Below are 26,504 nucleotides of genomic sequence, written 5' to 3'. Positions count from 1 at the left end.
AGCTTTAATTAGAATAAATTCTTATGATTGCCCTATTTGTCCACTGGAGGTCAGTGTCTTTCTACAGAAAAACAGTCCCTCTTACCTGGCACGTTTTCAGGGTCAGAACTCTTACAGCAACACCTCATTTTCCTGTCAGCCTTCTACCCAGCTTCGGGTAGAAGGTGAAGACAGAAGCCTAGTAAGGTCTATTGCTGCCAAAGGAAGCCCTCTCCTCACATGTGCCCTCACAATCAAGCTAACATTTTAATAAGGTGTCACATCAAAATGAAGTAACCTCAAATTCATTGTTTCCCCAGCTGTGAAGCAGACTTGACCAGGGCAAAAGCCACCAAGGCCCTCCTGCCACTGCTGCAGCTGGGTAGGAGCCAAACACCTATAGCTCCCTGCCCAGGTAAGGCAGCATCTACCTAGGCAGGGAATAAATGTGCTCAAGCACCCTCCCTCTTCCTGCACCATCTGGCCTTGTATTCCCGTCAAGCACTACAGTGTAGCTGCCAGCCCATGGATTTGTACTATCTGGTTGCTCCTACTTGGCTCGTTTGCAGGCCGAGCTCCGGGGAAGGCGCCTGTTTGTGCTGCTGCACAGGCTGCGTAGGAGATGTGCTGCACCACGCTGCTTCCAGGCACTCCCTCATTAGTGATGCTCCTGCAGCAACAGCCAGCTCCATGCCAGACACTCAGAACATCAGACACAGGTGTTTGCCTCTCCCAGGCTGAGCTGTAGGATGACAACAACAGTGGACAGGAGTGTGGTGGGGAAGGCAAACAGCCGTGAAACAGGGCTGTGGGGCAGTCACACATCGCTCAGTTCAGGCGCTGCCTGCACCAGTATCTCAGTTTGGATCAGAAGCAGATCTGCCAATTCCCACCCGCCATGCTTTAGCTCCCATCACAGGGCAGTGAATGGATTTGATTCCTTCCAGACACAGCCAAGTGCGAGCCCTGCTCCCCCTGCAGCAGCAGGCAGTTGAGCTCACACAAAGCACAGCTCTTGAAACCTGGCAGTGCTGACCAGCACCCACTACAGAGTCGCTGCCTTTGAGGTCCACTTGAGTAACACGGACATGGTCTAAACAGCCAGTTGACATTGTGGCTGTTTAGGATGCATCAGAGCACCTGTCATCCGTGAAAGTCAAGGCAGTTCTAGTGGAAAGACAGGAACACTGTCAGGGATGCTCCTTGCCTTCATCTCTCTAGTTTGAGCACCAAATGGAAAACATGAGGTACTAAGCCTGATGAGTCCCATGCCATGTATCTCAAGACCTGAAACTTTCAAGCTCTATGTTATTTTATTTACCTTGTGCGCTAATAAACTCCTGGTATCTTCAAGTTCCATCCTGCCAATGCCATTGATGTTCTTCAAGGGAAACTTTGCTCCTTCCATCCCACTACCTCTCCATTTCATCCCACACATGCCTCCTGTGCCAACACAATTTCCCACATCTTTTCTACAGCAGTCAGAGCCCTGTTGCCATTTCAACAGATGGGTGAGGATAAGTGGTTGTTGCCCAAAACCCAGCGAGAAGCAATACACTGCAGGAGGCTGGTAATCACAGCAATCGTGCAAAGCTCACACCTGGAAGGCTTAAAATAGAGCTGCAGTTTAGAAAGATGCTTTACCCCCATACTCCTTAAATAACCCACCCTGAATATTCACGTTTAGCTTTCTGAGCAGAAAACATTCCCAGCTCACCAGACACCTTTAATAATTCCTGTACTCATGAATTTCAAAGGAGACCTATTTACTATTTACAACTTAAGTCTATCCATCCTCATCAGGTATCGAGGCCAGCACTGCCCTTGCTGCTTGTACTCTCATGTCTCACCTGATCAGCAAAGGAAATCAAAGCTGGAGCAGGCAGATGGCTGGATCAAAGAGAAAGGTCATTACATACTGCAGCTGGTAAGGTGAAGAGGTAGGGAAGGTGATCTGCAGGGAGAAGGTTTAAACTTAGCCTCAACATTCAGAGTGTATGGAGATGAAAGTAACATCAATCACTCACCGAAACATCTCCCATTGTTTAGCACAGGCCTTTCTCCTCCATCTCCATCCTAAAAATCCCAATTTTCCTTCCTCACATTTAAGAGAAAGAAGACCACCACAGATCTGTGGTGTTATTATCCCCACTTAAGTGAGGTATCCAGTACTTAAACGCTTTTTCTTTGGTAGTACAGCACAAAAGAAGCAATGTTACAGCGAGACAACCCCTGTGTCTCTTATCTCAAGTAAATCCTAGTTGTTAGCCGCTGCCTCACAATTTGGTGTAATTTAACTAGGTTTGAAAATCCCTAAAGTGAGGATTTATGATGTCTTTTGGCAAAGTACGAAGTCCATCCATCACACCATATAAATAATTCATATACGTTCCAGAAACACAGCAAGGAATATAGGTCAGGAGGGGCACCACAGGAGAGAGATGAAGCATCCTTCATTTCTAGCATGCGGTAGGCCTAAATTCTGCTTCCTAGATGGACTGCACCAACTTAGGAAGTGAAGATGCTCTCACACAAATCAAAAAGCAAAGGGTGGTTTGACAGTTATTGGGGGTTGAAGAGAACACAGAGAGTTCTAAACTGAATGAAGAGAATTTAAAGGATTAGTGGGTCTCAGATAATGATCTGTCTGATGGAAGTCAGTTGGGTACACAGCACCCATCTTCCTCATCTTAAAGCATCAATGATGCATCACAATAGTGGTTTTCAGTAGTTACAGCAAATCAGTGACTGCTTACTGAGGAGCAATGAGCCAGCAGAACTCACAGAATAAATTCCAAACACCCCTAGGAACCACTGGCATTTGAATAATGAAGATCCAGGTGTGTATCAGTATCTCAATACACACATCGCAACACAGGGCTGCACCCTACATACCTTGATGTTCTCTTGTCACAGGCGGATTAAACATTTTGATGAACCAACAGAAGGTTTATTCACAGCAATCCCAAAAGTTCACCAACTGCTGTAAGCAAGACCTGTAACCCTTTGTTAGAGCAAAACGTGCCATAAACAGAAATCAAGCAGAAATAAACTTATGGGGAAACTTCAACAGTCTCGAAAGCGTTACGTGGGTCATCATGGAGAACGTGAAGCACACACGAAGAAAATCCTTCTTCCTCAAATACACAAATACTATTTACCACATAATGGCAATCAGAAGCAGCTTAGCCAGCTGCGTGAAGACACCCTAAGCAAAAGTCTTATGAAGTACACTAAACTTGGAAGGAAACCAAACAGAACAGGAAAAGAAACCAATCCAGGTGGGGCTGAAAACACCACAAAACCAGATGTCACAAAATGAGTTATTTATGGTCACTCGAAGAATGACAGAGGTATTATTAGCAAGAGCAGGTTTAATATGATTTTAGACAGGTATGAATTAATAGAATTCAATGGCAAAGCCCACTCTATTACTTATTACATGGGTGAAGCATACAAAAGAAAACTGAGGTAAAAATGGTTGATACAGAGACCAAAGGTACAGAGGGTGAGGGAAACCCTCCCGTTGAGTCACAAGGTTCAGAACAGACCCCCTTGCTTTCTGAACCCCTGAGAGCCTAGGTGCAGCTGAATCCAGCCTTGGTGCCAGATTTGGTCAATGATTTGTGTCTGATGGACAATAAAAGAAATCTGAAGTAGAATCAAGTCCTGCTGCAGCAGGGAATGGGGAGGTCCTTGGCTGGCAACACAAACTCAACCTATCAAAAACCAGAAGGAACAGATTCAAGAGAGCAGGATGCAGGACAGGCTGCAGGTGATAATCAACACTGGGCCAACTGCCTTCAGGACAGCAAAGGCATTTCTGCAATAGCTGGGGAAAACATCCAGTTGCGAAGGGTGACAAGCAGTGGTCACAAGGCCATTCAGCAACTCAAGAGAAAGGCACCTGGTTAGGGACTGGAAAGTTAAGCTCACTAAAGAAGTAAAACATGAACAGCAGGATTACACAGAAACCTGAACAAGGAACTCATCAGCACTGGCAGGTATCAAGAAAGCCTGATTTTCAAGAACAGATTAAACAGAAGTTAGGTGAGCTCCGCCATCCCCTCCAGTACAGTTAGTAAGACTCCTGGCTTAGAGCTGCTGTCAAAGACAGATGGGACAGACAGCCCAGTATTAACTGGCATTATGGTAACTGTCAGATTCCCAGCCCTCTCCTCCTTTGACCTACACTGCATTGGCAACGTGAGCGGTTACTGAACAGGGTAAATAGTTTTCCTGCGGTAGGACAGCAGGTGACTTGGAACAGCAACACATCCAAGGCAAGCTGCTGAGACACCTCAGAAACAGTTGCCCTCAGCCCTAATCTCCAAAGCTCTCTGTGTGTGACCCCTCACCATAAGAAAATGAAGTGCTCCCTGCTCTGGCCAATCAGATAAGAACTTCTGCCTGCAGCAGTAAGAATTAAGCTCTGAAGAGACTACTATATTTAGCTAAGATTTCTTAAGGCCTACTCTTTTACTTACGCAGCTGAAGAAAAGCCCAGTCCAGCACACATGTAGCAGCGCACACCTATGTCACCCACAGATGAGAGCACATTTCTCCAGGGAAAGCTACAGGTATTTAACAGCACATGAAAAAACATTCTTTGCTTCTACTTATCAGTAGAGGAAGCAAAATATGAAATTCCTTCTCCGTGTTTTGTAGTTAAAGGACATCTTCTCAGTGTTCTCATTCTTTCTCTGCATCTCTTTAATTAAAGATGACCGTTAATTGGACATCCACAATCCCTTCAGTTCCCACCCTTCAGTTCCCACACTTCCTTTAAGTCCACAGGAATTAGGAAGGGTGTTCAGTGACAAGCTCAAGTCACTCCTAACTATTCTGTGTCAGACACTAGGGGCCTAAGGGATACTAGCAGGGACCACAACTTATTTTCATTCCCTTGTGTAACACTGAGCACACCGACAATGTGTAAGTATCTGAATATGAGCTGCCTCAAGATGATGACAATCCCTGGAGTACACACAAGTGTATGTATGTACACATTCATATTAGGAATGCCTTAAAATCAGAATTACCTGTTCAGACTGGCTCCCACAGGGCAAGAACCTTTCCCAAAGCAGATTATAGCAGGTTGGATTTCTATTTATTTGGCTTTTCAGGAAGAACAAAATTGGAAAGTCACCTTAAAAAACCCATCATTGCCAAAGCCATCTCTGGATAAGCTGTTCCAATATTAATTTTACTCTGCTGCTAGGAAATAGCACCACAGCTCAAGACTGAACTCATACAACTTCAGCTTCCAGCCACAAGATTCTAGTGAGATTTTCATTATCATCAGGTTTATACCCAGTGAAGTTTTAAAGTGAGATTTTAAACATATTTAGATCTTACACATTTGCTGTATCTTCAGGAATGCTGTTTCAAGTGGAAGGGAACACCTCTTCATTATTAAAACAATGCCCAGCGCAGCTCATCTTAGTGCAGAGGAAACCGAAATATCCAAAAACCCAACCGATGGCAGTTCAGCTACATGGAATGATTTTTTAGCACACAAAAAGACAACCATAAAAGCTGCAGAGGCATTACATTGAGCAATCGACAGTCCTAACTCCAACCCCAACTGATAAATGGACAGTTATAAAGGCAGCCTTTGAATCAAAATCATTAACTCATATATTCAGTTTCTATCTGGAATTGGTATTTTTGCTCTAAATTATCTGCAGTAAGTTCAAATCAAAGATGGAAAATTTCAGCAGAGGGACTGGGATTTCCAGCTGAACAGAATAAAGATGAATTTATGTTCCCAGGTAACAACAAAGGCTAAGATACATCAATAAATTGTTTAACTTACGATTAGGCTTCTATAGTATGTAATTGGTTTATGTAAGTTCTTCCCAGTATGATGAAAAACCTCTCCAGTTCCATACCAGCTTTTAATCTGACTACAACTAAAAAGATTATTTTTCTAGTAGGCAGATATGGGATTGCACTTTACAATATTGCGTTTGGTGTCACTAACCTAAAAAGACTCTTCCTTATACAAAGAAGTGGGGAAGGGGACTTGCTAATACAACTCATACATTCTGCACTGTTCCTCCTGGAAGCAAAGCTGCTGCTTAACGCATTTCACTGAAAAATGATAAAAAATAAAGCTACCTGCAGAGAAATCAATACCTGTTTACACTAGGCAAGAACTTCAACTCAGAGCTTCAGTCGAGGTTGCAAAAGAACAAAGTAGTATCCATGTTAGGAGCAGTAGTAACTTAAAGTTGAGTGTGGTTTTGTAGACTCCAGACCAAGAAAACCATGTTCCTGGGATCACAGATAGCTTTTGGAAGCCTTACATTTTCATTTTTGTTATTTATTGATTAGGGATAAAGATTAATAGCAAAATCTTACTAATCCAAGGAAAGACAAACAGACTCAAAAGTGAGATTTTATTCATATTTGTTACTTATTCACAACTCAAAGTATGATAAAACCTATAAAACCAGCCTAGAATAATGTTAGTTTACATCACTAAATTCAATTCACATTTTATTAATAAAATACTGAAAGGAAAATGACAACATTGCAAGTTCAGAAAGACAGGATGGCTACCATGACTGAAAACCCTATACTATTTTTACTGGTCACAAGTGGTTGCTTATTTAATGCTTATTATTTAAAATTAACACAAGTTACAAAATTTCAGTCACACCAACTTCTGTGCTCATAAAATATACCTTCTGTTGTATCAAATTCCAGTCAAATGGAAAGAATTTCCTGCTGAGCTATTTCATTTCAGCCTGTATTAGAAGAATGCCTCAAGTATTCTCCCCCCAATACACAACCACATAGCACCGCAGTCCCAGGTGCACTTTGAGCCTTCCTGGCCAAAGAATTATCTCACAAGTCACTGTGCAAGCACACCATGAGAAGAACAAATATCTCTCACACAGTGGTGAGAACCACCATCAGGGTACAGCCTCACTTCTCTCCCTTGTGGTGCACATACAGACCTCAGACTCCAGGACACAAAATAAAGCAGCTTTCAGCTGTTAAGGCAAAGACAAACCCACCTCCAGCTAAAAGGGAGCTGAGTACCTTGAGCTGCCACCAGTTACCAAGAGCTGTAGTTACTCACCATTATGCAGAGATAGGTCATACTTTCCGTGATAGGTTTTAACACCAACATTGCGGCAGCATGTTACCACCCTACCACAAAGACAGCCACCACTGATTGAAAAATCATACACAGATTAAACAGCAATGCAGTAGCCAATAGCTTGCATGCAAACATTGTGTTGGACTGTTACAATCTCAGGACTAAAACTGTTAATTGTGTAAACAGAGGTTAGATAATGATCTTCTGTTTCTCTTTTTATTTTACATCCTTTTTGTTAACAACAGATGGGGCCTCACAGAAGAAAGGAGCTTTACCAAATGGTAGACCTGGAATGACACAGTCTTCAGTTACAAAGATTAAAACTAATCTGGTAAGGAAAGAACTCTTCTCCTGCTATGAATTTTTAAAAGCCTCATTAGGCAAAGCAGCAGCCTGACTCTCAGTCCTGAAGAGAGGAAAACCAAAACATTTTAATACTGTACTGTAGAAAACAAGAAAAGGAATTCTGAAAGAATACAGGGACAGCCAAAGCAAACTGTATGGCAGCAACTACTCCTAGGGAAAGGGAAAACAGTGTGTATATATATATGTATATATATATATATGTGTGTGGCATAGTACCTAAACAGCCATTAAAACTGCTTTAACTGCCAATGTTTTATCAATGAGAGGTACTGGGAAAGAAATACATTCAAAAGAAATAGTTTTGAGTAAACATGCTACAGGAAACAGAAAAGGATCTTCCATGACTATACATGTACAAATCATCTACAACAAAACTTATTTACACACACTTATACCTACAAACATAAAGACTGAGTTTAATACTTGTGAAATGTATCTGATTGCTAGATCTGGACTGTTCCAATCTTTAGGAATAGCTGAGTAATATTTTACACTGCAATAACCATATGGCTTCAGTTGGGTCTACCTTCTTTGCATCTCAGTTGATCTGCAGCATAAAACCAAAAACTTCCGTTTGTAACAGGGTCATGCAGCTGCTACCTGAGACCCCCCCACCGTGCTACCAAACAAGCAGCAAGCAACAAGCAACCTAGAACTGGCACTGTTACCAGCTTAGCCAGTCTGCTCACAAAGTGTTGATTTTGTATCAAGTGGATTTGTTCTTCAAAGCATACATTTCATCATCTGCTACATTTTTCATGACAAAAAGAAACATTATATAAAATTCTGTATGCAAAAAAACGTAAGCCCAGCATGATTAAAAATAGACTAAGGTGGGCATAATTATAGTAACTAATAAAAAAAACTAAGAGTCGTATTTATGGAACTCACCATTTAGTCATATAGTTAACTGCCCTCAAAGCCTAACAACCAGACCAATTCACAAGTACCTACAGTTGCTTACATAATTTAAAGAGTAAGTTGTGAAGTCAAAAAAATAGATTCTATCCCTTCAAGATCAGGAAATAAAATAAAAATGCTGGTTCTGTAACAGTGCAACAACTGCAGCATATTTTGCACGCAGCACATCATTTGCTACATTTAGTGGCACTTGAGTATTATGCGGTAAATACTGAAAGTAAGACAAGTTTCTGATCTGCATAAGCATAATCACATCATTATTACCAGAGTTGCTAAGCTACAGCATTCTGAATAATACCAACTCAATTTTAGCACTTCGATCACTACCCTTAATAGATGTCAACGTCCTGCTTTACATCTTGTTAAGAAAGCAATCACTGAAGCCAAGTATTTAATGAACTTGCCACGAGGCCTGGACCAGGTTCAATCTGACCAATCATTCTCATCAAACTCTGAATCATCATCAGAATCACTGTATTCCACAGCAATGCGTCTCGAAAGGATGGTTGCCACATCATTTCCAACAGGCTCACGCTTTGCTTCTTGCTCACGTTGCTCCTGCACCTTTTTCAGCTGAATTCCTGTAGAGACAATTATTCTCAAAGTTTTCTCCACAAGAGATTTTAAATTTCCTATTGTTATTGGTGAGGCTTTTGAATTCTAACAATACAGTCAGGAAGAAGGGGGAAAAGAAAAGCCATCTACTCAGAGCCTCCCTGAGCCAGGAAGAGAGACAAAAAGGGAGATTGGGATCCATTCTCAGAGACTGAATACTTGTAGACTTCTAAAACTTCTCTGTTAAAACTAAATATTCAAGACTCTGCAGGTTCTTTTGATCTGAAGTTATGAATAACTGTATCTGGAAATACCATTATACCTACAGCTGCATATTGTAAGCCAAGTCAGGAGCAGCCATTAGTCACTGGTTAGAAATCACTGGGTGGTGCTGGATAACTCTGTTCTTCTGAAAAACCCATGAAGATCTAATGGCTATTTTACATAATGAACACAGGTTTCATTTGATTATGCCCACAGAAGCCCTAAAATGTATTTGATAAAACTGTGCATCTTTAGGCATTACGAAGAGATCCAAAGTCAGGGCTGATAAATATTAGTGGGTGGTACCTGAGGTTACCTAGTCTCTCAGTGACATTCTGCCCAGCTGGGAACAGAAGCCATGAACTCAGTTCACTGGAAAACAGTGTTTTCATGGAAATAAAGAACTAAAAGTCAGTGTCCACTTACCCATTCGAATGGCAGCAAGAAGGTCACTCCGTGCATCACTTATTGGTGGCTGTGTGGGTTCATGACGTTTTGCCTCCATAGCTGGAGGAGCATGCATTGGGGAGGAAGAGAGGGATGAACCTGTAACAGGAGGGCCTGGAGGGGGAGGAGGTGGGCCAGGAGGAGGAGGAGCAGTGACAATAAGCCCACTAGAAGGAGGAGGATGAGTAGCTGCATATGCAGAGCCAGTCACCGGTCCAGAATGGGAAGGTGGCACAGGAAGTTGAAGGGGACTAACAAATGCAGTTTGTGCGGAAGGAATCATAGGAGGAGGAGGAGGTGGAGGGGGAGGACCTGTAGGATTGTAATAATCCACCATCTGAGCTGGAAGCATCCTATGTAAAACAAAACAAAAATGTTTGATGAATTAAAATTTGGGACATACAGAATGATCAGCCCTTATATTGCTCTCATCCAACCTCAGCTAAAACAAAAATCAAAAGGAATTTAAACTGGTGTGTTAAATACGCAAGTTACTATAAACATATAAATTGACAAATCTTGATAATGTATTGAGATTTAAGGCAAACGAAGTTAAAGCAATGTGCTTTCAGCACTCCACGAGGTAAGATTTTTAATACTCTTGCTAATTAAGTATAAAGCTAAATAATTAATTTATACATCACCCTCTAAGAATGTTAAGTACAATGCCTATGATGAAGAAGGGATGAAGGCAGCTGTGGACTATACATACCACTTCCATAGAGGACTAAGCATTAGAACAGACAGTAAAAGACACAGGCATGGAGGACAATGGAAAGTATGAATGGAATGATTTACCCAAGGGTATATCATGCATCTCATGTGCTGCTTTAGTCAAGTTCATTTTAAATATTGTGTAATTAAATTGATACATTTGATTGATACTTCAAAAACGAGAAACAGGGAAGAGCTGATTTCTTTGTTAAAATGTCATTAGAAGAATTCTTAAGCAGAAAAAATGGTGGTTAATGTAAAAGTTATGAAGCAGGTAAAAAACCAGATATAGGACACAGGATTTGAAGGGAAGTTACTGATGACATTCAGTGATACATGTCAATGTATGCCATCTGTGATACACTGACAGTGGTCATGTACCTGGGGGACTAAGCACAAGTATTTCTGCTATAAACTGGAAATAACAGAGAAAATGCAGGTTGGAGCAGTCAATCATGGCATAACTGAGTCATCTACAGCATGATACTATCATGAAGCAAGCAAATGCTATCCCAGGGTGCATCAAGTGAGGCTGAAAAAACCTTGGCTTGTTTAGCCTTGCACTACAGGCAGGAATAAGTACAGCTTTCCTGCGGTTACAATTCTTAAGTTTAAGCTGTTTAAGCCCAAGAAAACACAGGCACAGGGTGGTTCAAAAGCAGATGTTTGCTTGCTATCAGAGAGCTGGTACTCTGGCACAAGCCTTCCTTCAAAATCCTTCATATTTTGTCTACGTAGCAGACAAAATAGCTACACAGGAGTTAGATAAATTCATATCTTGAATTATGAAGGTGTCTGTGACAGCAGGGAGCTTGATCCTGCGTCTGAGAAGATGCCTTCCAATTCTGTCATAAGCTCCTTTAAAAAGCTATTTCAGGGATGCAACACAGACCGATGTGTAGAAGAAGTGTTGCTGAATGTAACATTTCCTGCAGTTTAGCATATTATTCAAATTATGCTGTAATTATTTTCCAGCTTAAAGGAAAATTAACCACTTCTCAATGTCATGTTAGGAACCCTTAATATTTTATAAGCATATTGATTTCACCACATTCAATACACAGTTCATTATTTCTGCTTTCACTGTTCCTTCACTTAAGTTCTTACATAGAAATTACACTGTTTATTTTCCTGTCCTCTTCAGGGAGGTAAACTAATGTATGTTGTGTGCATGCATTATATATTATGGTGGTCATGAAAAACATGCATCCCTCTAGTTTCGTCAAGAATCCACTGGAATAAATCAGGAGTTTTACCCATATTCTGCTGGTACCACAGGTACTGAGCTATGCTGGCCATCAGAAGGCTGGGGTGGAGGTGGAGGTGGTTGCTGAGGTCTGTTTAAAGTAGCATGTCGTACAGTGGTGGAAGGTGGTCTGTATTCATGCTCATGGCTTTGGGATGCTGCCATGTACTGTGGACCATCTCCCGTTCCATATGAAGGCATTGCTATCTGCTGATGGAGGGAATGATTCGGAGTAGCAGGATAAGAATAATCTGTAACATCAGATGCATGGGACCTAAAATTGAAGTAAATGGATGCAGAAGAACAGATTATGTGAGTGTAACAGGGTATTATCTAAAACAGCTCACAAGAAAAGCTAAAAATAATGCAATCAGAACTACTTTTCTTGCAGCAGGACTCCCAGGTTATCAAGCACCATTCCCTTGTAAGAACACAGAAAGCACAAGAACAAATGCAACAACAACAAAAAAAATCATGTTTAGCTTAACATGACTTGAAAATAAATTAATCTGACATGTCAGTACAAGAGGACTGAAACTGAATGTCTGGACTACTTCAGCATACTGCTGCCTGCAGCATGGCCTCTTCTAATGCGGACTTTAAAAAAAGCAATGAAAATTTAGAGCTTTCTCCAGACTTTAGAATTCTTTAGCAGCCATAAGGAGGTATACTGGGTTTGTCAATGATTTGACAGTCCATTGGTTTAACATGCTAATACACTTACCAGGCCTGCCTGAAGTTAACAATGGCAACAGAAAAGGAAAGCAATACTGCAAGCACTCACAATTATGCAGAAGAATACATATTACCAAAGCAGAGAAAACCAATTTCAAAAGTTAGAAAATGCTTTTTATGTTGTTTGCACAATTAATTTTACTGGAAAGGCTTAGAGAAACTGAGGAATGTAAATATTAGTTGCGCAGAGAGTTCATAAAGATACAAAGTCTAGGATGTTCTGTCAAACAAGCCCAAGAGAGGGAGCAAAAGTATCTCTTCATCCCATTACTGCAAATAGTTGTTTTAGTAATGAGCAATCGTGCAGCCTGGCTTTTAGTGTACACAGTAAACTGATGTGCTTAGCTGTAAGACTGGAAGCAAGGTAAGCAACAAAAAGCCAGGGCTTTGAATAAAACAAAATGACAAACCCTTTTGGCATTTTGTCCTCTTTCATGCTTCCTGCCTGCTCCATTTTCTTTGCGTCACTCATGAACTCAATGCCCATTTTCCTTCTCTCCCACTCTTCTTTTCTTGTTCTTACTTTTCTCACATTAATTTGCTGGTTTCTGTTTGGGTTCAGCTTGTGTTTCTCTCTCTAAAGCACAGTGAGTATAACAAATACATTGTAAATCCCCACAGTCTGGACACTTGGATGTCAATGTTTAATGCACAAGTCTTCAAATTAGCAAACAAGAAACATGAGCTATCTTACTTTAGCATTAAAAAAGACTCACAATATAGCATGCACACTTCTTCAGGACCTTATTTATAAAGCACTGCTCATGTAGTACTTGTCAGCATAAAAACATCTCCTTAAAAAACATCCAAAAAAACATCTCAATGGCACTTCTATCAGTATGGGGCTTTAATAGCTTAATTCCTACAGCTAAGTATAACCCAAGATAAAAAATGGAAAGCCTTCTCTCCATCTCACTGCCATTTACAAAATCAACCTTCATGAACGTAAAACAGATTTCAGGATTCAGGCGATTCACTGAAATTTAACATTCTCCATACATCATAAAATTTGAAAGGAACAAGGTAGCTGTCACATCACAACATCTATATCACGCAATGACGCAGCCAACAATTTTTGCTTAAAAACATCCTACAGATTGCAAACATTATGGATATCTGAAAATGATCAAATACAAGTTGACTCTGCAGGGAGACAGAAACAAATCAGGCTAGAAAACGCCTTAACATGTGAAATGCAGAACTCAATGAAAAAATCTCCATCTTGCACGTGATAGTTGAACATCAATGTCATCTTACCAGATCAACCTCTGGAAAGCACTGCCAACCTGCAATGTTTCATTTAGACTAACAAGAGACAACATTTTTCATTAGAAACTGTAAAAAAACTGATTGGTGATTAAAAGATTTTAGACAGAGGGGTCTGAGAACATCATTGAAACAGCAGCAGCAATTTTCTTGGTTTTTGTTGCAATTACAAGATGATTGCTCTTCACAAAGACCAAACATTACATATACAAAGTTCTGAGCAGCTTTTGTTGTTAATTGATCTCCAGTGGACTGTGGACTAAAGGTTTCAGTCCACACTTTTGCTGCTGTGGTGTCTGCTCCCTCAACCTAGCCCTTCAACAATTTGAACACTAAATTGCCACATGCTTTTCCTATATATATTTCCTGTATTTCCACACAGAGGAAATACAATGGGTGGGAATATCCTCTAGTGAAACCAGCTTAGTGAAAAACATCAGACTTCCATGCACACCAGGAGAAAGTAACTCCCACTGAGCTCAAAGGGAATCTCAGTCAATGATGAATTCTGCTTGCTGCGTGTCTCTAAGCAGAGATTTCTGCTATTTCAAGCAATAAAGTTGCATCTGGCTTTGTAGCTTGCTTTTTAGACAAATGTAACATTGATAGAGCTGAACTATTCCCCCATTAAAGCATTGTTAGAGGCAAAAATATGCTCAACTGAGTAGATCACAGAAAAATACTTAAGCTGTACACAGCGTTAACATACAACAAACCAGACACAAAGGAAGAGGTACTGACATTATCTGGTAGAAGCAGACTTAGATGCTTTTGTAACTACAAAAAAACCCTACAACTACTCAGGATCAAACAGAAAGCATGCAGCAAACACTTCTTTCACTACAGCGCATAACATTACGATGACAAAATACTCATCTAAAGCTGAGGAAGAAAATATTTGTTACAGAATTTATGTTACTTATGCTTTAAAATAATTTTGAGAGGAACTTTAAAACATGCATTTCTTTTGTTTATTCTAACTACTCCCAACCTGTAAAAACACCTATTTCTACTCAGCATTTCTGAACATATAACTGTGGTATAACAAACAGCTTTGCTGTAAACAGACCTAGTATCTGGGGACAGTGATCCCTCGGAAGATGCTCCATGGTACACACTTTGAGACAACCTGTTGTCAGGTCTAAGCTCTTTGTCATATGCCATCATATTCCATTCCTGGCGTCTGTTCCTGGCTTTTCTAACCTTTTTCACCTCACGGGTGGTGCCATCTATACGTTTTTGCTCCTAATGTTCAAACAAAAGAAATAAAGCATGCAAAGAGAGAAAAAAGGAAAGGAAAAAAGCTGGTTAAAATGCAATTAGAGTGCATGAAAATAAGACCAGATTTACAGATGAAGCCAAGTCTTCACAAAATTTCTCTGCACTGAAAGTTAGTATCTCCTTATACTGTGAACCTCATTAGTAGTAAGACTTCTGCTTTGCCCTTCTGTAGGATGCACATGCTACAGAAGGGCATGTGTAATACCGACCTACTGTTTTTCCCAATACAGAAACGTGACTGATTTTAAAAGCCAACAAGTTGAACTTCTTCTGACATCATATGCCATTGATTCAGACTGTCTTGAAGCCCTTGTAATTTATTTCTCCTGTAAACCAATCTTATGAGAGCATGTCAAATATGGCTAGGGTTATTTTGGATATTTGCTAGTGCTGCAATCACCCGAGGCCTTGGGGATGTTTGGAAAAATTAGAAATTTGCCTATTTCATATTCTGTGTGAAGCTATTTTTGTTTAAATTCCTCTCCTTTCTTAGATCTGACTGACTACAGAAATTCCTTCGACTTTTTCCTTATTGTCTCACATTAGCTTGCACAAAAATGAACGACACTAATCCTCTCTGCAATGTGTCAGTACCATTCAGGCCAGTGATCTACTATAGCGTGATAGCTTTGTGACTGATCAGTCTGTTTATCTTTCTATATAATTTCAGGCCCAGTGAATGTCAGTGTTTATCTACCAGTAAGATTTCCTAATAGCGGGACTCAACACTTTCACACCTCTGAAATGCTGTCCTCACCTACTTCTGGCTACTCAGTATGAACAGAAAAGCCATACTGGTGCTTCAGTAGAAAAATAAACAAGTCTGCTCAATCCAAGCTGAGAAGAGTATTTATGGGCTACTCTTTTCTCAATATTTATGAGGGTGTTGAATATCTTTTTTTTAATCAGCCTGCATCTTAGAATACTAACTCATAAACAGGTTAATCATGTTTTCTCTATTAATAAGTCAGTATTAGGCTTTTGCCTGCTAGAAAAATAGTTTATCAGCAAAGAATGATATTTATATTCTGAGAACAGAGTCACATTCAATTCTACTTAATGAAGAGTTTGGCAAAATGCTGATACAGAAGCATTGTATTGTGGGATCTTTACCTTCAAAGTAAGGATAACAGCTGGACAAAAAAGAAAGTAGTACACCACAGATGAATATAGGCATTTTACTCCAACTGTCAAACAGCACTGAGTAAATAATGCTGAAATAATGTGGCAGCATATATCACAAAAATCTATCAAACTGCTTGCTTGACCTTGTTTTGGATCTCTTGCTTTTTCATTTCATGTCCATTTGAGGGACCTGATGATCCACATCTGCTAACATTAAGAATGACAGAGAAAAGTCTTTTTGAAGTTCACCAGCCAAATGCTCTAATAGCACTTGTTCATTTCTGGCCCCTGCAGTGAGCAGGTTTTTTGATGTGATTCATGTTCAGTAAAGATCATCACCTTAGTTCTTAATTACTTCTGAGAAAATCTTTTTCCTCCCCAAACTTTTCAAAATTACAGCCTTTTTTATCCAGGTCATGCAAAGCTTGACCTCACCCTTTAATACTGCTTCTTCACACTAAAATATACTAATACAGGAAGAATTGGAGCAGAAGGGAGAGAGATTCAGTCATGCTTCATTTTAAATACATCAAGTTTTGCTAATCACCGTGGGTGAGTATATGCTTGTTAGAGACTCGACATCTGCCTTTTTGAATTGATTGCTGAAAAATTTGTTTAATTTATGACTTTTATCCTGTTTCATTTATTAAGATTTTGTTACTAGATCATGCTAGATTTGAGACAAAACTACAAGTAACCCTTTTGGTTAACTGCAAATACAGGCTTTTCACAGAACAGTAACTCCATCCTTCAAGGGTCACAACCACATATTTCTTGCCAGTTTCTAGAGCACGTAAATATCCACCTTTCGACCAATGTATGATACTGCTTGGAAGAAAACCATTTTGATACAATTCCTGTACAATCAGGAGTGCTAACATGACTGCTTATATATAATCACCTATTTAAAAGTTTGTTTTTAAAGAGATTAGTATGGTTTTAATGAAAAAGGTAAATACACATCCGTGTATAAACAAATAACATAAAATAACCACAAAGCTTAGTTTATTTGGATAGATTTCAGTTGTTCCAGACCAGCATTTGTAAGTGTGCTAATATAATAATAAATACCCTGGAATATTTTTAACTCAAAGCAGAACTAAACCCTACTTGTATTTATTTTATATTAAACATTCCATAATCATATCTCCAAAACATTTAATTCCTTCCAAAACAGTGGGGCAGGCGAATTACTAACAGCTGACAAAACTACATATACCTTTAACTACATATATGTCCGCTTGAGTAGCTTTAAGTTGTTCCAGTAACACTTTCATTACCTTGACAAACAACTGACAACTGTAGCTTTAGTACCTAGGGCAATGCCAAGAGTTCCAGGGGAGCTGAAGACTTTCAAATTAACTACAGTCAGAAATACTTCTTAGGAAGGTTAAGCAATATTAAGAAGAGTTATTTCCATTAACTGAGTGCAATAGAAGCTGTGGCAGACAAGCGGATGCTGCAGGTAAAGCCAGAAAGCAGGTACATCATTCAGCTGCTGGCAGGAAGCAATTTCAGCAAATACAATGTAGAGCCTTCAAACAGAGTTAACTTGAAGTTTGTTATTTGCATCAAGAGTTAGCAAATGATATTTCAAGCATCTTAATAAGGAATTAAAGGTAGTAACAGAAAGGAGCCTCAGCAAGTATTTGCAACACTTGCAAAAAACTGGGAGCATGAGTCCAGAGTATATTCCTGACTTCACAAATTTACAAGACCCTATCAATCCCAAGTCATCAAGGAATATTTTTAAGGTAAAAGTCCTCCAAATTTAAAAGATTTCTACTTACTTAAATAAGCAATCATTCCTCAGAAAATATGGGGAACAATAAAACACCAAGTAGAACAACATTCCTTTGGTTGACCAGTGCTTAACAACTGGTCTACTGTGGTCATTCAGTTCAGAATATTACCAGCGTATGCAAAAGTCCAAACTAACTTCATTGAACTCTGAGGGACTGATCTACTGAGAGTCTGACACTAAAGACAAACCAACCAACCAACCGAGACTACACCACAGATTTGAACTTAAATAAAATTGCCATTTTCTTCAGACAAAATGTTCATCTAAAAGAGCCAAACTGGAGGAAGCCTGTACCAGATTTCTTCAGTTGAAAACAAACAACAAGTACAATATTTGAAGGTAAGAAAAGGAAGTCCACAAACCTTTTGCTGCAACAACTCAAGCGTTTAAGGCAAGTTACCAAAATAATACTGGAAAACTGATGTTCCGGTGCAAGAGTACTCTTAGGCTTCACTGACCATCTATTTGTATTTGGTCAGCTGGGCAGGTTTGCATTTGGATGTTTAGTTTGCATACTCCTCTACTTCACCTGCACAGTTTCTCAAGAACTTTCTATGTTGTGCTTCTGCAGAGTACAGACTGCATAAGTGTTGCTTAAAATATAGCCTAAATTAAAGTTTTTATGTAAAAAGTAGTTTTCTAAAAATCTCTCTAATGGTATAAAAAAAACCCCTAACTCTCAGTATTTTTATTTTGTATTTTTTCTTTTTTAGTATCAAAACAGAATAATAATAATAAAAAAGGCAGCAGCTGATAATTTCTTTTTATCCCTCTGTAATGAAAAGATCTAAGTTTGAAGGGAAAAAGGTGGGAGGAAAAAAACCAAAGGGTGCAATTATCCCTGCATATTTTTCATAAAGAAATACTGACTGAAATCTAAGAAACCCCACCTAAACTAGAGAATGAAAACTGCTTTATTTCCAGTCTTTTAATCAGATCAGTGACTTATCATACTGAGAATACAGTGGGATTATTACCTTACTTACACATTTGTATTAAATTATGAAAAATAACCAAGTGACTATTTCCCAATACTGTGCTTTAGACAGTAACTTCTACTGAAAACATTTACTTAGCTTTTTCAGCCCTATTTAATATGCCAATACTGAGATACCTGTCAAAACAGACATTTCTGACTCATACTCCTAACAGGATGACCTGATTTATTTCTTCCAGAGCCTTTATAATCATTAAATCATAACATTTTAGTTAAAGCACGTCTTCACGTTTTGTTTAACAATGTTGTCGTCACAGTTTTGTCTGGCAACAGGAACAAGGAGTTAATATACTTTTATAAAAACAGAATAGTAAAACTTCCCAACCACGCTCTACAATTTGATTTCCAAGCAGGTATCATATATATTCGCATATACATACATACACACATGTATTATACACATGATGTATATACACAAATATACATTAGCACATATATTCACATATTTGACAATGTATATACACATGTATATATATGATATATTCTGATAACTGCTTATATATATGCATTTATAGGTATGACAATATATATGTGTACATATACACATGTATGTGTATATACATGTGTATGTGTACTGAAAACTAAGCAGCTTCCTTCTATTTCCCCTGAGCAACCTGTGCATCTTATGCAGACTTTTATTTAAGATGCCTTATCTCTCACTGAACCTATCTAAAAGGGCACTTGCTGTCAGGTAAAAGAACAACCATTGCTTCAAACTTTCCTCCTTCACTTCTTAGAATTATCTTGAACAATCTTAAAGCCCTCAGATTTGATAAAAAAAATTGCAAAACAGGCTGTAGAAGTAGCAACCGATTTCTTCATTCAAAACTAAAAGCTATTCAGATCAGAATACACATCTTGATCAAACTGCTGAAGATATTCCAGAAGGACTTCAGAGACTTTTCTATGCCTAAGCCATTTTTGTTGGTCTTAAACTTTGAGAAAACAAAGCACATTGCTCCTAAAATTCATCTGCTCTTCTTGCTGAACCACAGAATTATTTTGAGGTATATTATCATCTTACTTACTTGTAACAGGTATAGAAAAGTGAAGAGTTATGCTCAAGGAATAAACAAAAACCTGAACAAAATAAGCTCATGTTTTGCTACAGGAGTTGATGTTGCTAGATAAAGAACTATGAAAATAAAGGAAACCGTAACTCCAATTCCTTTCTCCACCCCTCCCAAAATCACAGTATCTTTTTCCAAAGCACAACAGGGCCATTTTGCTGAGTACTAATACACAGATGCTGGCAAATGATTAAAGAAATATGCTGGAAAATAACTACAGTACTCTTAAAATTCAATTTGCAACTTCCTGAAATAGACAGGAGATGCTATAAAAAAAAAAAACACACAAAAACAACTGAAGCTACAGCCACACCTAAAGAGGAATAGTCTTTCCTTGCACACAAAGTATGACCTAGCAATTTTTATGCCTGGACAACCATACACGAAACTGTAATACATACATTTGCTATTAGATGTCTGCTTTTACCTTTTGTCTCCTCTTTTCTTTTCGCTTATCTTCAGTATCTTGTAACATTTTTTCTTTCCAAAGATCAAAAAAATAGGAAGGATCAGTATAGAACTTCAATCCATCTTTCTTATCATCCCTGGAAATACAGGAGAAAAACTAAGAAAACATGAATTAGTAATTTTCAAACCAGCAAAACTCACCTTTGGCAGTCATCCAAGCTCTGTCTTTTTTTTCATGACAGGACGCCAAGTGCATTTAATGCCAGTCTTGGTAGTTACAGTTTACAATTGACTTGATTCATGCCAAGAAATTCAGAGGAAAGGGGTGGAATACACAGCCTTTTGGGCAGCATGTTCATCAGCCTCATCAGAGCTCAGCAGGAGCTCCTGCACCAGCCAGCTCACAGAAGTGAAATTCACTAGTGCTGGAAGAGGATCAATGCCAAGACAGGATGTGGAGGGGACAGAGGAGCATAAGAATGGAACTCGCCTGTCTCAAAACAACTAGAAATGAATATTTAGCTCAATCCAGACAGGTCTTACGATCTGAATTTAGGAACAAGGTAGGTCTGAGTACCTTTGCCTGTATGACAGGAAGCATGAGATAGTTGCTGTTCTCAGTGCAACTCTTCTGACTAGGGGAAAGGAATGGCAACTGAAAGCTTGAATCCTACTAGACTATTCTATGAGGATTTGAAACAGAGTTGACCTAGGCTTGCCCGCAGCAGGAGCTGCAGACACCCAGAATATGCCACCACAATAAAAGGTATGCTATCAAATCTTAATTTGACCCAATGGCCTGAAAATCTAATATCCTAAACTCCGGAAAAACAACGGGTGAAAAGGGTATCTATATGGCAGGGCAGCTAGTGTGGTCCAAATAGCCTATGATGGCAATGCCAGCCCAGCTTGCTAAACTGGTGTCCTTCACAGTCCCTTTTGGCTGTGGGCCCTAATTTCTTCCCAGGCAAGTTCCAATTTCTACCAGCAAGATCAACAGTGATGGAAACTCAGCACACAGAAACCTTAAAACCACTGGAGCAGGGTACAGACAGAGGATGTTGTAAAACATCTGTTACACAGCCATAAACCCCTTACTTTCTGTGTGCTAGATCTCCTTGTTAATAACATCTAACCTACTGAAGGAGGTACTGGGGACACTCTTACACACCCTCCAGACTACAGTTTGTAGTTCATTTAAGCTTTGTCCAAGGCAAACACAATTAGATTCAGCAGATGTAAAAGAAATATCATTTTCATCAATTCCATTAACATATCCCTAATAAAACAAGAATAACAATAAAGGTCACTGACACTGTCATCCAGATGCATATTTAGGACATAGCTGTGCAGTACAGCTAATGGATAACGACTCTTGCTGTTTGTCCATAAACAAACACCACCATTGTCTGTAAGCAGTGGCAAAACCTGTGTCCATCAGCTACAAATCTAGCAATTTTACTAAGTAAAAGCTCTTAGAAGTGAAATACACTGCAAATGCTCTGCTATGTCATTTCTAAAAACTCCTAATAATTTACTGCAGACTGAATGCCTGCTTTACACAGATACCTCACAATCTAGTAGCTCTCAGAAGCTGAAGGATACAATAAAAATGTTATCCACAACCCTTCAGACAGACAAATTATGCTAATTTCATGAACAACAATAAACTTAAAGGCAACAGGAAAACAGGAAACAAAGTCCTGTTTGCTGCTCTTTCATTCTCCAGGAAAAGAAAAGGTAAAGATTGTGTGTGTGCAAATATATGTGTACACTGGGATAAGAGGGAGAATATAAGGAAAGCAAAAGCAACAAATCCAACTTTCTGGATAAACAAATCAAAGAAAGCAGTGTAGTGTACTATTAATTTTTTTCTATCTTTTACATAATCAATGCTTTCTGATCACATGCTGCCATGTAACACTTATGCTGAAATAAGACGCTTTTGTTAGGTACAACTCATGATTTTAAGTGTGGTAATAGCAATTTTTGTTTCCATGGATGTGGGGTTTTTTGGGAAGTCCCCCAAAAACATCTCAGTAACCAATATCTTTCATCTTCTGCTGTAATTATTCTCTGCATACAACTGGGAGATAAAGAGCAAAAAACAAGAACACAATGAATATTTCCGTACCTATAAGGTGAAAGAATATTCAGAGGTGGTGGTTTGTCACTCTGATTATAAATATCAGCCACGGGGTTAGGAATGCTGTTCTTTGAAACTACCTGCTGATCTTGAATTGTTGAGCTCTTGAATGCTTTTTTCATGTTGATATCCTGCAATGATACTGTTTGAAACAAAAATACATTTATCAGAGGTCTGTGACTAACATAAGTGGATAAACAAAGTCTGTTTTGTAACAGCTATTTAAAATATTTTCAGATAAATATATAAGAAAACCAGAAAGATTTTTTCTTTAGTGAATAACTGTTTTAAGCACAAAGGCATATAAGAATTACCATAATAAACCAGATTTAAGTCTCACTTGGTCCAGAACATCACTTAAAACAATGAGACCATCATGGACTGTCTTGGAAGATCATGCAAGAATCCTGTCACATGCAGATGTCCAACTATCTCCCCTTTTTGAGGTTTAACCTAGACTTCTAATAGCAGAAAGACTGTCTTTAAGCCTGAACACAAGATCTGGTATTCCTCTGGCATAACACAGTTTATAATTACACATGATATCCATACCCATTCAACACTTTTCTAAGTTTATTTCAATTACGGCCCCCACAACCTCCTGTGAGAGTGAGTTCCTCATCTTTTACCATTTTTCAGCTCCAAAAAATCTTTCCATGGAATTGAACATCACTTGATCGTTAGTTTTCCTCATCTCTCTATAGAAATACCTTCTTTAGACAGTCCAGTAACATACTTCCATTTTATCTTTTCATGTACACAATTCTGGGGAAACAAGACTAGCCTTTTCATTCTTTCTTTGTAAATTAAAGATTTAAATCATTTAAATTAAATTAAGCTTTTAATCACTTTTAGCAAGACTTTCTTTCATTCTTAATCTAAGTTTTCCTAACATGCAGCAAACACTGAAAAAGATCCAGATAATGCCAATCACAACTTGAAAGCGGCAGTAAGCTCTCCACATTATCTTCCATTCTTAGGCAACCTGAAACACACGTTTCTGACTGCAGCAGAACAGAGGACTTCACTGCCTTGTCTACAATGACACCATTTCTTGAACTGGTCCAACTGTTTTACAACAGTGTAAGCTGTAGGAGTAGTGCCAACAAAATGCACTTGCTTGTTTTCTTTTAACTCCCATTAACATTTCATCTAATTATTTCTTGCCCATTTATGTAATTTAGAGAGCCTTGAGAATAAACTGAGAATTGCACATGATAAATGAACAGTATTGGGCAAAAAACTAATGTATTGATGACCTGCAGAACCAGAAAGGCATGAAGATTTATACAGACCCTGTAAGGTACAGCTTTTAGAGCTAGCAGAGAAACATGTTATACTTACCCAAATAAGTGCTTTTGAACAAATTACACATTTCTAGTGTAAGTTACTTACATGCTTTTGAAAACAATCTCAACTAGTTTAAAATGTTTTTTCAACTGTAGTTGAACAGTATAATGATGTTACTTAAATCGTTCATTTTTACTGTGTGTTTATGAAGTGAATGACAAAATATGTATGCAAGTGAGGATGTAACAGCATTTTAAAGGAAATACTGTTTCTAGTGACTAGAATCCCCTACAGAATTTCACTTACCTGAAGCAAACACACAGTGCCCCTTTTAGGTGAAGAATCTTACAGGATCTTAGACAATTGCAGAACAGATGCTACTAATATAGCGTGTGACCACCCTGCCCTGAAATAGATGTACCATCACAAACTTTTTCCAATATTCTGACGCATTTCCAGTAAAGCCTGGATTTATTCAATTCTAATTTATTACACTCAAAACCTGAAAGTTTTCCCTGTGAAAAAGGCAGCTTAATGGCTCCATTACTACAGGGGCTTCTTGAAATAACACTAACTGTCTTCAAAGATGAAGACAGCTATATGATGCCAGAATACTTTTTATTGCTCTGCTAACATGATTTTTCTCAGCCTGCCTTACCGAGACAGCAAGAAGAAATATCAGTTGAGGATTACTTTGAAAAGACAGAGATCGTTGTGTAATTAAATACTGTGATCTTGTCAACATCACTTCTGGCTCAGTGCTTTCATGCAATTACCTACCCTCTTCTACTGTTGAATCCAGCTGTGTAACTTTGACAGCAAGGCGATCAATTCTGTCTTGAAGGGAATTTGCTCTGATGTAGAAGCTGTTGGCTTCATTAAACAATTCACCAAATATATCTTCAGCATGTTTGCCTGCATAAGAAAATAGACAGGGAAATCCCTTTGCTGAAGGCTTACAAAACACAAGACAAATGGCTTCAATATCATGAAGTTATAATAAAACACAGTAGCTGTAGGATTATGACAGCACAGTTTGTCATTCAGCAAAATTTTGGGCACAGACTTGTACAAAAATCTCAAAATATACCACAAATTCTGTCTGAAGTCTGTTCTGAATGTCTTGGTTAGTCTTCACATAAAAACAGGGAAGCTTTCAAATTTTAATCCTTATGTAGCTGAACTACTGCCAAGTGACACACAAATGATCATTAAAACCTGCCCCTGTGATGACAATAAAGGCCTAGAGTTACAGGTGTCCATGAAAGCTTCTGAAGTCAATTTTGAAGTCTAAAATCTTTCAACCCATACTGATTAAGATTTAATTATGAGCACAAGCATTAAGACAGACTGAAACAGATAAAACCAAAATCCTCATGCAAGGCAGCCCACTTACCTTTACCAATGCTCACTGCATACACGTTACTGTCACTGGAGTCATTCAAGAGACTAAGAGGGCACTGACCATATTTACCCATGGCCAGCCTGACTTAATATACCACAGCAGGGGAGCCTACAGCCTTTTCAGCTGCTGTATTATATCAATCACTGTGAGTAAATATCAAAACTGCAGCCTCAGGCCCTGACCTTAAAGGGACAGAAGTGCTACCTGATAAACTCATCTCCCTCTTGATCACAGATCCCTGTGCTTGCCTAATCCCTTCCCAGATGTCCCACCTCCCACATTACTACGCATCCTCATCAATAGTTCAACTCTTCTTCTGCCCCAGTATGAACCTCTCTGGTTCAGAATCCCCAGTTTAACACCTCTCCTGCCATAGAACTTCTACAAATTTCAGATAACAAATGCATTGCTCCTGCTCATTCACCTGACAGCACCACACATACTCGTGTCTCAGTCCCCCCTACCCAGATACTGCTGCTGCAATTAAGTCCTCCCCTTCCACAATTTCTACAGCCAACAGCCCCCTCAAGACAACCACACTCCATTAATCTCCATGCAAAAAGGAAAATCCTGTCTCCTGCATTTAACCATGCTTTTTAAACAGAAATATATCTTAAAACCCTACTTCTGAATTAAATGCATCTTGTTATGATCTATATCAAGAGGAGTCTGAAGAGCAGAAATGGAGGGGAAAATAAAACTCTTGTCTAATAGTTAGAACAATATGGAATATGCATTAACCATCTAAATGACATCAACTATCCAAAATAACAGCAATTATGGACATTTTAAATTAGGTCCTATAACCAACCTTAATATTCTACAAATGAAAGTGCAGATGTAATGAAAATTTCAGCCAAGATCCCATCCTGTGAACATCTGAAGACCATGATTCAAAGTAAAAAATAGCCACAGTTAGGAAGTAAACAGGATCCACCCCTTTATTTGATCATTTACTTGGGGGGAAGAGAACACCAACACTACCACCAAAACAGTATCTGAAAGCACTGTTTGTGAATTGTAAATTAAATATAAATATATTAATTTGATTACCATGCTTTGAATGGAGGACTTCACCAGCAATAGATTTCTTCACTAAACATAAAATCAGCCTATATCTAACCCAAAATGTTAGATATTTTGGTGTATCCAAGTTCTGCTTCATACATATGTGGAAGGTATCGGATAGGCAAGGTGTGCTCCCTACCCGCTCCTAATCTGCTGCCTGCCCCTCCAAAACAGAAGTTTCACAACCACAGAACAGTTAGGGTTGAAAATCATCTAATCTAACTCCCTGCCCAAAGCATGGTCAGAGCAGGTTGCACAGGACTGTGCCCAGCTGTGTTCTCAGTACTTCCAAGGACAGAGGCT

General features: G+C 38.9%; 1 protein-coding gene across 2 annotated transcripts in view; it reads right to left on the bottom strand.

Moving 5' to 3' along the window:
- Positions 1-6,371: 6,371 nt before the first annotated feature.
- WASF3 (WASP family member 3) overlaps positions 6,372-26,504 on the bottom strand; it is a 67,290-nt gene continuing 47,157 nt past the window's right edge. Inside the window, exons 5-11 of one of the 2 annotated variants that reach the window (XM_034060168.1) lie at positions 24,509-24,643; positions 22,427-22,580; positions 20,312-20,429; positions 14,677-14,852; positions 11,617-11,880; positions 9,626-9,999; positions 6,372-8,961 (exon numbers count right to left, since the gene is read on the bottom strand). In XM_034060168.1, the coding sequence (XP_033916059.1) occupies positions 8,804-8,961; positions 9,626-9,999; positions 11,617-11,880; positions 14,677-14,852; positions 20,312-20,429; positions 22,427-22,580; positions 24,509-24,643 (1,379 nt within the window). In that variant the 3' untranslated portion in view covers positions 6,372-8,803. Of the gene's footprint in view, positions 8,962-9,625; positions 10,000-11,616; positions 11,881-12,751; positions 12,919-14,676; positions 14,853-20,311; positions 20,430-22,426; positions 22,581-24,508; positions 24,644-26,504 lie in introns of both variants that reach the window. The other variant, XM_034060167.1, reaches the window with a different exon arrangement.

This window comes from Melopsittacus undulatus, chromosome 2 (genome assembly GCF_012275295.1).
Source record: "Melopsittacus undulatus isolate bMelUnd1 chromosome 2, bMelUnd1.mat.Z, whole genome shotgun sequence".
NCBI lineage: Eukaryota > Metazoa > Chordata > Aves > Psittaciformes > Psittaculidae > Melopsittacus > Melopsittacus undulatus.
This window is presented reverse-complemented; position numbering and strand designations above follow the sequence as displayed.